The sequence below is a fragment of the Oryx dammah genome, unplaced genomic scaffold, assembly GCF_014754425.2.
Source record: "Oryx dammah isolate SB20612 unplaced genomic scaffold, SCBI_Odam_1.1 HiC_scaffold_25, whole genome shotgun sequence".
Lineage (NCBI taxonomy): Eukaryota > Metazoa > Chordata > Mammalia > Artiodactyla > Bovidae > Oryx > Oryx dammah.
In genome coordinates, this window is record NW_024070209.1 from 99676716 (window position 1) to 99690078 (window position 13363).

The 13363-nt window shown below is 45.9% G+C and overlaps 1 protein-coding gene across 6 annotated transcripts in view; it reads left to right on the plus strand.

The window, feature by feature from the left end:
• Positions 1–6436: 6436 nt before the first annotated feature.
• Positions 6437–13363, plus strand: part of FUBP3 (far upstream element binding protein 3) — a 47679-nt gene continuing 40752 nt past the window's right edge. For 2 of the 6 annotated variants that reach the window (XM_040225393.1, XM_040225394.1), the window contains exon 1: positions 6437–6543. In XM_040225393.1, the coding sequence (XP_040081327.1) occupies positions 6460–6543 (84 nt within the window). In that variant the 5' untranslated portion in view covers positions 6437–6459. Of the gene's footprint in view, positions 6544–7436; positions 8290–8760; positions 8917–8993; positions 9634–13363 lie in introns of those variants that run through there. The other 4 variants (XM_040225395.1, XM_040225396.1, XM_040225397.1 and 1 more) reach the window with 4 other exon arrangements.

Sequence of the window (13363 nt, forward strand, 5' to 3'; positions counted from 1 at the left end):
CGAAGAATTGATTTGTTTGAACTGTGGTGTTGGAGAAGACTCTTGAGGGTCCCTTGGACTGCAAGGAGATCCAACCAGTCCATTCTGAAGGAGATCAACCCTGGGATTTCTTAGGAAGGACTGATGCTAAAGCTGAAGCTCCAGTAGTTTGGCCACCTCATGCGAAGAGTTGACTCATTGGAAAAGACTCTGATGCTGGGAGAGATTGGGGGCAGGAGGAGAAGGGGACGACCCAGGATGAGATGGCTCGATGGCATCATGGACTCAATGGATGTGAGTCTGAGTGAACTCCGGGAGATGGTGATGGACAGGGAGGCCTGGCGTGCTGCGATTCATGGGGTCACAAAGAGTCAGACACGACTGAGCGACTGAAATGAACTGAACTGAACTGAGGGACATGACTATTCATTACATTATTCTATATAATTTTTGTATGTCTGAAGCATTTCATAATAAAAATAATAGATCAGAGATTAAGATAATATGATGGGACATTGCCAAAAGGGTCTATTCATTAATTTACAGAAATAATTGTTCTTTGAACGTGTTCAGTTCAGTCCCTCAGTTGTATCCGACTCTACGACCCCATGAATCACAGCATGCCAGGCCTCCCTGTCCATCACCAACTCCCGGAGTTCACTCAAACTCATGTCCATCGAGTCCGTGATGCCATCCAGCCATCTCATCCTCTGTCGTCCCCTTCTCCTTCTGCCCCCAATCCCTCCCAGCATCAGAGTCTTTTCCAATGAGTCAACTCTTCGCATGAGGTGGCCAAAGTACTGGAGTTTCAGCTTTAATATCATTCCTTCCAAAGAAATCCCAGGGCTGATCTCCTTCAGAATGGACTGGTTGGATCTCCTTGCAGTCCAAGGGACTCTCAAGAGTCTTCTCCAACACCACAGTTCAAAAGCATCAATTCTTCGGCGCTCAGCCTTGTTCAGAGTCCAAATCTCACATCCATACATGACCACAGGAAAAACCATAGCCTTGACTAGACGGACCTTAGTCAGCAAAGTAATGTCTCTGCTTTTGAATATGGTATCTAGGTTGGTCATAACTTTTCTTCCAAGGAGTAAGCGTCTTTTAATTTCATGGCTGCAATCACCATCTGCAGTTGGAGCCCCCCTAAATAAATTCTGACATTGTTTCCACTGTTTCCCCATTTGAATGTGTACTTGGGCTCAATACTGGAGACACAACGGCAAACATGGACATAGCGCTGCTCTCTCGGAAGCGATGGTCACGTGGGAGCAATAGTCAGATCGTCAGGTGAATGAATGTATGATTTAAAATAGGTGCTCTGATTTCCAGAAAGCAGATTGAGAGTTTTCTATGGGGAGTCTAACTGGCCCAAGAGGAATGGCTTAAAGATGCTGACACTGGGAGATGCCCACCAAATAGCCCAGTTGGACCATTCTACATTGAAGTCCACAGTCAACAATCCTCACCTATGCTCACTTAATCAACCACTCAGTAACATGAACAGGCCACCATGTATTCCGAAACATTTGAGGAAAGTCTGCACCATGAAAGATAGGGACCATAAAGCCTACCTATTTGATTGATAATTACATACATACATACAATATAAGAACAATAACCTGTAAGCCACATGAAATGTGCAATGAGAGTAAACTTTTATTTTAAAAAAACTCTTTATCATCCTCAGAGAAACAAGGAAAGATAGTCTATCCAGGAAACAAGAACAAAATGCTACTTTTTAAAGAAAGGAATGTTGGGAGAGCACAGAAGAGCTCTCAGGAATTAAAAACATGAAAGCATAAATGAAAAACCCTACAGAAAGACAGGAAGATCAAGTTGAGGGAATATCTTCATAAAGAAGAGCAGAAGACAAAGAGCAGGGAAACAGAAAAGACAGAACAATTCGAGGACAAGTAGAGGAGGTCTGATACTCAAATGATAGCTCTAGAGAGATGAATAGAGAAAGTGAGGGGGAAATCCTCAATGAAATAGTTCAAGATAATATTCCAGAATTGAAGGACATTAATTTCCACATTGAAAGAGTAACTGAGGGGCCAACATAATGGATAAAAAATATATATCCACTTCAAGATACATCACCATGGAATTTCAGCACACTGTAGGAAAAAAGAACACTGGATATTAGAAGACAATGAATGATGTCATCGATGTTCCAAAGGATAATTATTTGCAATCCCAACTTCTACAACTATTTGAACAGTTGAGAGGGCAGAGTGGAGATTGTTTTGGACAAGCATGGTGACAGAAAATTTACCTGTGTGTATCCTCACAGGAACTTACTAGAGGATGTAGTACTGCTCTAGGAAGAGCAGGGTGGTATGGGGGCCAGATTGATACTCTTACTATGATGGTGAGATACAGGGTAACTTTGTAACCATCCAATCACTTAACATTGCTCTTAGGAATGTCCCTATTCCTCATCAGTGCTGGAGAGTCTTAATAATTTTCCTTTACTTTTAGATTTGATGTTGACATGCTCTTTAGCCTGCATTTGAAATCCCAGTGGAAGCTTGACATTAGAAAAGAGGACCTATGAAAACCTGTAAATGGAGAACACCCTGCTCACAAAGAGTTACTGCTGTGAATTCTTTATACCTCACGGAGAAAGAAAAACAGTGCAGACCCTGAATACAAAGTTTCCCCAAGTTACAAATGACCAGATGCCAAGGATCCTCAGCATAATGAATACTGAAAACACCCATACAAAACCCTTTATGGGAAGGGTCTACTCTACAACATTCCACCTTCGTATTTTGTTTCTCTGAATTTTTTTAGAAAATCATATTACTGTTCAGAAATAGTTGCCTTTTCTCCCTAGAGGTGGATTGGATTTCTCTGCCATTTGGCCAGTACTTGACCACTTGGCTTGTTTTGGTCAGTTAAGTGTGAGCAAATGTAATGCCTATCACTTTTGAGGCAGAAGCTTTAAAAGATAGGTCGTGCCTTACCACATTTTCTTTCCTTTTGGCCTTGATGATGTTTGATGTTTGAGACAGAGGCTGTTCTATCAGCTCTGGTTGAAGAGTGAAGACAACGTGTTGCAGAGTTACAGTCTACCTGTGATGTTCATCATGCAGCATGAATGTTCATGTTCCAGTGAGAAATAATCTTTCCTGTTATAAGCCACAAAGGTTTTGAGGTTACTGAAGCACAACCTAAGCTCTTCTTACTATATAATGTCATTTCAGAGTGGCTTCTAGTTGCTGATATCTAAGGAGGCATTTCATTGTCATCAGGAATGTATTTCTAAACCTCTGAGTGGGAATAGCCTATTTACATGACAGTCTCATATGCACAATGAGTAACCACAGAGTATGTGATTTTTTTTAACCTCTTCCTACCCAATATGAGCAAAATCATTCCCATTCATTAATTTCAGAAATATTGAGAGCCGACCAAATGCCAGGCATTGTGTTAGGTATTAGGGAGAAAAATGAGCAAGACAATATAGTCCTGGTCTCAGCAGAAGTGTTTTATTCTAGTAAAAAAAAAAAAAAAGACAGATAATAAGTACACAGTGATTTAAAAGCAACTGCAACACAAGCTAGGATGATGAAGTCTAGGGTGTTAGTAGAACATAGAACACTGACCTGACTGGGTAGGGGTCATTCTCCTTTTTGGTGCACCCAGAAATATTAATGAGAGTTGTCCAAAGCTACTCAATCACTAAACAGGAAGAATGGGAACCTCATTATCTTATTTAGGCATTCTATAGTCTTTGGAATAAACCTTGAACTGTGTCTTATATTTGGACCAATCACCCTGTTTTCATTCAAAGGGTGAGCCAGCTGGAATTTGGATGAATCAACACGGTACTCAGTCGTGTCTGACTCTGTGATGCCATGGACTGTAACCCACCAGGCTCCTCTGTCCATGGAATTCTCCAAGTAAAAATATTGGGATGGGTTGCCATTTCCTCCTTCAGGAGATTCCAGACCCAGGGACTGAATCTGAGTCTCCTCCACTGGCGGGTGGATTCTTTACCACTGAACCATGGGAGAAGCACATAAATCAATGTACTCATCTCAGAATTTTTTAAAATATTCAAAACACAAGCATCACTGATACTGGGTCAGCAGAGCCATTCTCATTTGGGAAGGTTGATGCCATATCCTTGATTTTTGTAAGAATAAGAAAGTTAAAACACTAGCAAACCCAGGCTGGACCACAGATAGATGTGTTGGCCTGCCTCATAACAGCACTTACACAGCAGCAACACAGCCAGCTATGTGATTTCCAACATTTCGGCCAAAAGTGATCATCTCCAATACTGCAATCTTGCCAAATTCTTTTATTTTACCATAACCTGTGGAAAAGGAAATGGGCACCCACTCCAGTATTCTTGCCTGGAGAAGCCCATGGACAGAGGAGCCTGACTGCCTCCAGTTCATGGGGTCGCAAAGGGTTGGATATGACTGAACAACTAACACTACACACCATAACCTAGCAATTAATCCAACTTGGTTTTATTCAATTCAAAATAAGTTTCTAAGTACCTAGGGATACAGGGAAAAATAAGACTCAGTCTCTGCTCTAAAGGGACTCACAGTGGAATAGTGAAGTCACTATCAAAGGAAGAATTGCTCTTGGATTACTGGCCAGTTATGGCTCTTGCTGCTAAGTCGCTTCAGTCATGTCCAACTCTGTGCAACCCCATAGACGGCAGCCCACCAGGCTCCCCCGTCCCTGGGATTCTCCAGGCAAGAACACTGGAGTGGGTTGCCATTTCCTTCTCCAGTGCATGAAAGTGAAAAGTGAAAGAGAAGTCGCTCAGTCGTGTCCGACTCTTAGCCACTCCATGGACTGCACCCCACCATGCTCCTCCATCCATGGGATTTTCCAGGCAAGAGTACTGGAGTGGGGTGCCATTGCTTTCTCCGGCTATGGCTCTTACTACTTTGCAAAACCTACAGTCTCCTATGAGTCTAACAAAAGGCTCGAGAGAAGTCACACCTGATTTTTTATCTTTATTTTCCCTTAGCACTCATCTTCCTTCATAACTTCAGATAATGCATACAATGGTTGACAACACGACTCTCCATTAAAATTAAATTCCTGAGCACTATAGGGCTTGGAAATATTAACCACGAGGGTAATCTTGTTAAGCCAAAGAGGGGCACCCCAATTTGGACCTGCCACTGACACGATGGGACTTCCCTGGTGGCTCAGATGGTAAAGAATCTGCCTGAAAGGTGGGAGATTCAGGTTCGATTCTTGGGTCAGGAAGAGACCCTGGAGAAGGGAATAACTACCCAGTGCAGCATTCTTGGGGCTTCCCTGATAGCTCAGTTGGTAAAGAATCCACCTCCAACACAGGAGACCCTGGTTGGATTCCTGGGTTGGGAAGATCTGCTGGAGAAAGGAAAAAGTTACCCACTCCAGTTTCTTGCCTGGAGAATCCAATGGACAGAGGAGCCTGGCAGGCTACAGTTCATGGAATCACAAGACTCGGACACGACTTAGTGACTAAACCACCACCACCACCACCACCACCACCGCGACCACTGACAAGATGCGTGTCAAGCCCCTAAATCTTGTTTCTTTGCAGGGGGAGGGCGTTTGCTCATTTGTAAAAATCCACTTCAAAAGCTCAAGGTGTCCCAGTATTAAGATTCCGTCCCTCGCTTTGAAATATCCGTTATCTAGTTACTTAAGTCTTCCAAGAAGCCCTCTAGCAATACTGTTTTGACTCAGCAAGCAGTGAAGCAACGATGGTCCGGTGGTATTCCCTGTTTCCCCTGAGCCCGAGTTCGTGAAGGAATGTGTCAGAAGACACAACCGCTGGCTTCCACAGAAGCATCCTTTCAGAGCCGTGTCGCTAAGCAACGCCAGGTGTGGCATTAGCTCATCCTACTGCAAACTGATGAGGCTGCAAGAACTCGGGCCCAGGACTCTGCAAACGTGGGGCACTGACATTTTTCTGGCGCTGTTGCTTGCCCTCCAGCCACCCTCTGGGTCCTCACGGCGCCATTTCAAACCGCTCAGTCCCAATATTCCTAATCGATGAGAGGTCACTTTCTGAGAGGGACAGCCAGGGTGCCGTCTAAGGAAAGCCACGTCACTCCCCTCTGGGTTTCCAAACAGCCGACAGCCGGGCATCTCGGACCACAGACACACGCCTCAAAAAGTCTGTCACGACATCGTCGACGGCCCTAGATGAAGTCGCGTCTGGAAATGGCCAGGGAGCGACCGGTCCCCTCAAGACCAGACAACAGGTCCAGCCCCCTCCACTTCCGGCCGGACCGCGGTCACGTGCCCCGACCCAGCCCCGCAGACGCGGCTCCTCTCGCGTCGGCGAGCGTCCCGGCTTCCCTTCCGCCGGAAGTGGGGCGACTTTCCCTTTCCGGCTACGGGTCCCCAAGTGGAGCGGGAGGCCGGACAGGGGAGCCGAGCGGCGGTGGCGGCGGCTGCGGCGGCGGCGGCGGGCGGCGGCGGCGGGCGGCGGCGGGGGCGGTAATGGCGGAGCTGGTGCAGGGGCAGAGCGCTCCGGTGGGGATGAAGGCTGAGGGCTTCGTGGACGCTCTGCACCGGGTCCGGCAGGTACGCGCGCGGCCGGCCGGCGGGAGCACAGGAGCCCGAGGCGGGGCCGGTCGGGCCTGATGGGGAGGAGGAGGGGGTCTGGCCTGGGGGCGGGACGTAAACCTGGGCTGACGCCCCAGCTGGGCGCTTGGGCAGTTTCTTGGGGCGCCTGCAGTCGGGAGGAGCCATGGGATGAGGCGCCAGTGGGAGGACCAAGGCCCAGACTGTCGGGCGGGTCTCCTAGGTTCTTGCAGCTGCTGGGAAAGGGTTGATCCAGGACGCCTGGGCCCTGTCGCGCCCTCGCGCCCGGGCGGGGGCTGGATCCGCAGGGCAGCCAGCCTGGGGTTCTGAGGTTTACAGGGGTAGGGAACTGGGGGGCTCACGGAGTGAACCCGGGTCTAGACAGAAGGGGCCTGTCTCAGGCCCGGTAGCTTCTTAAAAGTGGGGAAACAGCCTGTTAAGTCTAGGAATTAGAGGGTAGTTTACTTTTGAGTGTGCTCTGGGAGAGGGAAGTTGTTAAGTAGATGTGGATGGTCCATAAGACATAGACATTCCTTATGGGCAATAGTTTTTCCTCTTTCAGGGAGCATGTGATAATGGAGTCATTCCAGCAGTGAAATTTGACCATCTGACAATGTCGTGCATTTTGTCAGAGTTAAATAAACTGATTTTTAAGAGATTGCAAGCTTCCCTGGAGAATGAATATGGGAGCTGCCAGAAATACTCTTTGGTTTCTGGTATGATGCTTAGAACAGAACCTGTATTGTGTGTGAAACTTAGCGATAAGTTAGCTCTAACACTTAAACTTCTTTGCTGAGTGTCTCATACTCATCATCTCTTCCTATTAATTGTAGGCATACTAACGGATTCTTTAAAAGTTGGGCTATAACTAATTACTGCTTGATTCCTAACAGAAAGCTACAGGACCCATTGTATTAGAAGAAAGTCTCAACTCGGTCGCTTGAAGATATGATCTTTACACCTCTTTCCAGTATTCCAGGGAAGGGAACCCTACCTGTTTCCCAGATACTGACTTTTCATTTTAATACTGATGCTCCTGTAGACATTTCACTGGATCCCAGAAGTTTCCAAACCTGTGGTTCAGCCTAAAATTTTATCCGATGACTTGTTACTTACTGCCTAGGCACCAAGCAGTATGCTAGTGAGTATCCATCTTACTTAGACTTCAGAGCCAGCCAGTGGCTATAATGGATGAACAGTGCCATCCAGCTCCCCTTCCACCACTCTGCTTGCCGGCGTGTTACACTGCTCTCCTCTACAGTACAGGGTCCTGAACCTTGTTTCTCACTACTAATATGTAATGGCTTTTCACTCTGTGCTGATGTGTGACAATCACCTTGTCGGCCTCTGTATCCAGGAAGAAGTATAGTCACTACCCTAAAGAGCTCAGATCCTCAGTTTGCAGAAGGCCTATAGTTGAACATAAAATGAATTTTGAACCTTTGAGAAGACTTTCTGCTTCTCTTGAGCCAGTGGTTGAACTCGTATTCTTGGACAACCTGCTCAGGAGGGAGGGAGACCCTCTGTTTATATGCTGACCTAATGTGGATTGTTGAAGCAGTGGTGTTTACTACTAGCAGAGGAAACTTCACTGGAACTGTTCCCAGCTCTGAAATGCACCATTGACTGGAGCAGTTATAAGCCCAATGGAGACAGTGCTGTAAGTGTATCACTTCTGAATGTTAACAGCTGGAGGTCAATACTATCTCCAAGGACTGATGGCCTTAAAAACTAAAGAAAACACAGGTTTGTGGCTAATTTTAGGTTTATTTATAGATTTGCATTGGGCATGAATGGGATGTTAGAAATCTAAAATATTGTGTGCTTATAGTAAAGCTAACCTCAAAGGGCCTCATACTCTTTGGGCATCTGATGGTGGTGTTTCTACTTTGCCGTTGTATACACAGCATGTTACAGAGGTGTGATCTCCCCTGCCAGCCCCCCCACCCCCACCCCCCGCCCAGTAATTGGAGATAAAAGACAGTGTATTTCTTTAAATGATTGCAAAGCTTCCCCTTCTCTCAGGTACCCTTGTAAACACCAGGGTCTGTTGGTAAGGCCCTCATAAGTTGGTCAGGGAGCACTGAGCTGTCTGATGCTCAGTTTATCCAGAATATCGGTAGAGTCTGAGTTGACCCTGCTGGGATTTGTACCTGTAGTTTCTCTTCAGTCTGGTATGAGGAGTCCAGCACCTAATCCACTAAGCTTCCCTCCTAGCCTCTTGAAGCCTCTTTTCATATCCTTTGGATGCTTTCCAACAAAGGGAGCCAGTTGTTGCTGTTAGTTTGCCCTGAGCCTGGCATTCCTAGATCTGAAGGGAATCTCTGAAGATGTCATATAAAATTTAAAATCTCTGCAGCAGCATGAAGCCCGGTGAGTTAATAGTGTTTGGCCAAAGGGCTCACATAGCCATTTTGTAGGAAAGTACACACACATGTAGAAAGGTGTTCTAATTCGATCCCACTGGTGAAGATCTAAAACTGCTGGGTGTTTCTGCTTCCAAATGATTGTGACCAAACCAGTGGAGAGTCTGTGGAAAGTAACATTTTGACCGGTTTTAAGACCTAGGACCTATTCTTTACCAGCACTTTTTTTGGGAGCTGGTGGGCGGCACGGGGCCCCAGAAGTTCCACAGTCTGCCCGGACGTGCTTTCCAGTGCCGTCAGTTCACACTTTGAACCGGAGCAGTCGATGGTTCGGCCCCTGTGCTATGGAGACACACCACGTGTCCTTTAACAGACTGTGTGTCCATCATTTAAAGGGCTGTGTTCATTTCCTGCTGCACACCCCACTGCACACCCCTTGAGGAGGGATGCCTTTGCTCACCTCATGTGTGACATGTGCGCGTCACGGCAGAGTCATGGGTACTGAATGCTCAGTCGCTGTGCATCCACTGAGACCATCTCAGGCATGCCCGCTGGTTGAGGAGCTCAAGTCATCGTTTCACAAGGGACTAACTCTGGTGTGTGCATTCTTTTGAACTTTCTCAGACACTTGAAGAAAAGCAGCACCTGCAGGACATCTGTGGGCTGCTCGGTATTTTACTTTGGTGGGACCCAGTAGAGTGCCCTACAGGGAGCAAGTTCCTGGGTAAGGGTTTTTGTGATGCGACTGAGTCCCTTTGGGTCACCAGACTTCATCTTTGGTGTTTAAAAGGGTAAATAAACAATGCATTCCACTGGATGCCTCTTAACACCGTTCTCATTTTCAGCTGAGGCTTCTTTATCTTTCTCGTAAAATCTGACAGCCCATGTGTATCATCAAACTAATGTTTCTGTTACATGTCCCAAATTCAAATTTGCCTAGACCAGAGTTTTCAAACTGGTGGCCTGTGGACTAGAGAAGGCTCAGAGTGGTCCTGCAGGCCTGTACTGTTTGACCACAGGGGTCCACCACTTGATAACCAGAACAATTCCATGCAAAAATGGAAATTTCCAGCTAAGCCCTGGCCACACTGCTCCCATGTTCTGCAGTGAGCTGGAGCTGAGTAGCAGGAGCTCAGTAGCAGCTGCCCCTTTGCATGTGATGTTGACTCTCTGGGTTGCCTGGGTTCCCACCACCTCATTTTATGCTGCCCATTGGATTGCCTAATCGGCAGCTTTTTCCCCTCATCTTTGTCCAAATTGTAAGTCCATACTGCTACTTGAAATTTCTAATGGAGAGAACACTGGGTGGAGAGTTAGGACATCTGAGTCTCCTGCAAATAGCTACATGACCTGGGGCCAGCTTTACCTTTCCCAGCATTTGATCTACCAGCTGTTCATAGGTCTTCCATGGAAAGGGCTCATGGCCAGAGAGGTTTGGGGGATACAGGGTTAAATAAAGGTGAATTGGCTTGTTTACTTCAGGACTTCTTGGAGCCCTTGTTGTGTTGTTATGCTCAGTCTTGACTATTTGCAACCCTCTGGCCTGCCAGGTTCCTCTGTCCATGGAGTTTTCCAGGCTAGAATACTGGAGTGGGTTGCCATTTCTCAGAACCCTAAGTTTGCTTCTCTACATAACGTCATACTAGGGTTTGGGGTATGCATTGTAAATATGCCCAAGATCTATCACTCTTTACCCTCTTTTCATGAAACCAGATCATCTCCTGTGGATCAGACCTTAGGAAACATTAAGCTAGATTATCTCAGTGGCCCCTTCAAGCTCACAAACATTCAGAGCTGTCTAGCTAGATCTGAAAAAAATTTTGACGGTATTATTTTGATTCTTTTCCTTTCTAATGTGTTGTGTTGGGTGTCTATTCAAGCTTCCCCTCTGCCTAGCTTTTCTGTGCAGTTCTTTCACTCTGTCAAGAATCACCCCTCTTGAAAATGTTTTGTGTGTAGAGTTCAGTTACAAGGATGCTTGGGAAAGAATCGCCAATACTTTTGGAAGCATGAACTGCATTTTTATCCTAATGCCAGATGAAAGCAAATCACTTGCAAGACCGAGTAGTCTTCATGGAAATGGTGATGTAATTCAGGTTGCCTGCCGCTATTTGAGGATCTGCTCAGTCCAGGGCCCCTTGCTGGGTGCAGGGGCACCAGTAACGATTAATAAGACAAGCTTACCACTGGTTTTATCTTACCAGGATTAGCTCCTCACAACAACCAAGTGAAATAGTCAAGGGCTATAATTCCCCTTTTATATTTGAAAATAATAAGCCAAATAATAAGTTTTCTCAGAAGCACGCAAATAATTAACATATGCAATAGATAGTTCTTAGACCCTGTCTTCTGCGTTCTAAGAGAGACTTGGTTCCTTCGTAGTGGTAGTTTTGTAGTTTTCCATTTCAATGAGAATTCTGCAGCAGGGTCTTCAAACAAAGCATTGAAAGGATGCTAGTGCAATTAGATGGAACATAAGAGAGGGCTTCCCTGGTAATTCAGAAGGTAAAGAATCCATCTGCAAAGCAGGATACCCGAGTTTGATCTCTGGGTTGGGAAGATCCCCTGGAGAAAGGAATGGCTACCCACTCCAGTATTCTTGCCTGTAGAATTCCTTGGACAGAGAAGCCTGGTGGGCTACAGTCCATGGGGTCCCAAAGAATCAGACATGACTGAGCAACTAACACGAGGGGAGAAAAGTAATGGTCGTGTCATCTTTAGGGCCTTTGAGGGGGGCTTCTAGTTGGAAAAGTATTTTGGCTTAGAGCCTCAGCTGGTCATTGTAGCATTTTGCCTATATTAAATTTGGCAAACATTTACTGAGTACTTTCTATGTGCCAAACATTTTGCTGTTAGGGAGGTTCTTTAACTTTTTTTGCAGCGTGGAACTTTACAAGACTCCTGAAAACTTTGAACTACGTCTCAAAAATATTTAAATAGTTCTGTCTGTTATTTCAGGAGGTTTATGAATTCTCTAAAGCTAACCCCTGGAGCTCCCGGTCAAGGAACCTTTGTCCTTGGAGTACCAGGATGATTGAGAGAGGTCCATGCCTCAAAGAGCTCCCTACAGTAAGGAGAGTATAATCAATAACTTCCTCCATGAGATCGCACCACTTAAAGGTAGTTTACACAGTGCTTTGCAAACAGATAATAGAGTGTTTAATTCTCACCAAATGTGGGTGGCCTGTAGTTGTCAGGAAAAGCTACTGAGAAGAGCTGATACCATATTCAATTGTTTTGGTTAATGCCAGTTAATAGGGCAGGATCAGACAGGGCCCCATCTCTAATGACAACAGCAGTAGCTCCCATTCAGTGAGCGTGTGTTGTGATGCGTGCCAGGCAAGGACTTTGATACAGGCTCTCTCATTTGATGATTGCAGAATACACAGGAGGTGGTGAAGTGTAGTGAAGTGATTTTTAAGGTGACTGGATTCATTCTATATGAGTTCCAACTCTGGTTCTGAAAATTACTAGGTCAGTGACTTTGGCCAAGTTATCTAACATCTACGTCTCAATTTTTCTCATCTGTAAAATGGAGATCATGGATGGTGGTTTATATGTATACACACACACATATAAAACCACCATATAGATACATGTATATATTTATGGAATAGCTTGGGAGGTAGAGGTGGGTAGTGATCAAAAGGAGTTTGAGACCAGCTTCGAGGGCACCAGTCATGTACTGGTTCCTGATCAGGATGCTAGTTGCACAGGTATTTTTGTATATGAAAATTCAAGTTAACAACTTGCCTATGTACTTTTCTGTATTATTATTAATTCAATAAAGGATTAAAATAGCAAGCACTTCTCATTCCTTACGGTGTGCCCAGCATTGTTCTGGGTGCCTTACATTGTTATCTTGGTATCCCCTTGGATACAGTTCCAGCAGACTGGCTCCAAACCCCACAGAATTGAGACTAGTAGCTACTTTCTGAGGTCACTGTGAGGGTTAAATGAGGGCACCATCAGACACTTAGTACACAACAAGCTTGATAAACAGTCTGTCTTCAAAGTAACCTAGGTAGTGGACTTGACTCTATCCACGCCTCCGGACCCTGCTCTCTGGGACTTGCTCACTCTTAGCCACTGGGTTCCACTGCCCTGGACACATACTGTTTCTTCCAGCTGTGGGGAGCAGAGACTTTCCGTCCAGCCTGTGAATTCACCAGGGGTGAATTCTCCAGGGCAGGGCCACTCGGGGCGACTTTAGAGCAGAGGTCCCAGGGACGCAAGTTGAGTTTCTCCTCTCCGAGTGGTGGTGTGTGCTGCCGCCTCTGCTTGCTGGCCCCCTGAGAATCAACAGTGCCTATTGAGTAGCCCAGACACCGCGTGTGGACGGCTTGCTGCCGCTCAGATGGCCTTGCCTGTTTCCACTGAGTGTAAAGTTTTACTGAATGTGAAGCTGTGAAAAGAGACACAGCTTCCTGTTTGGATTTATAGGGTGAGCTACT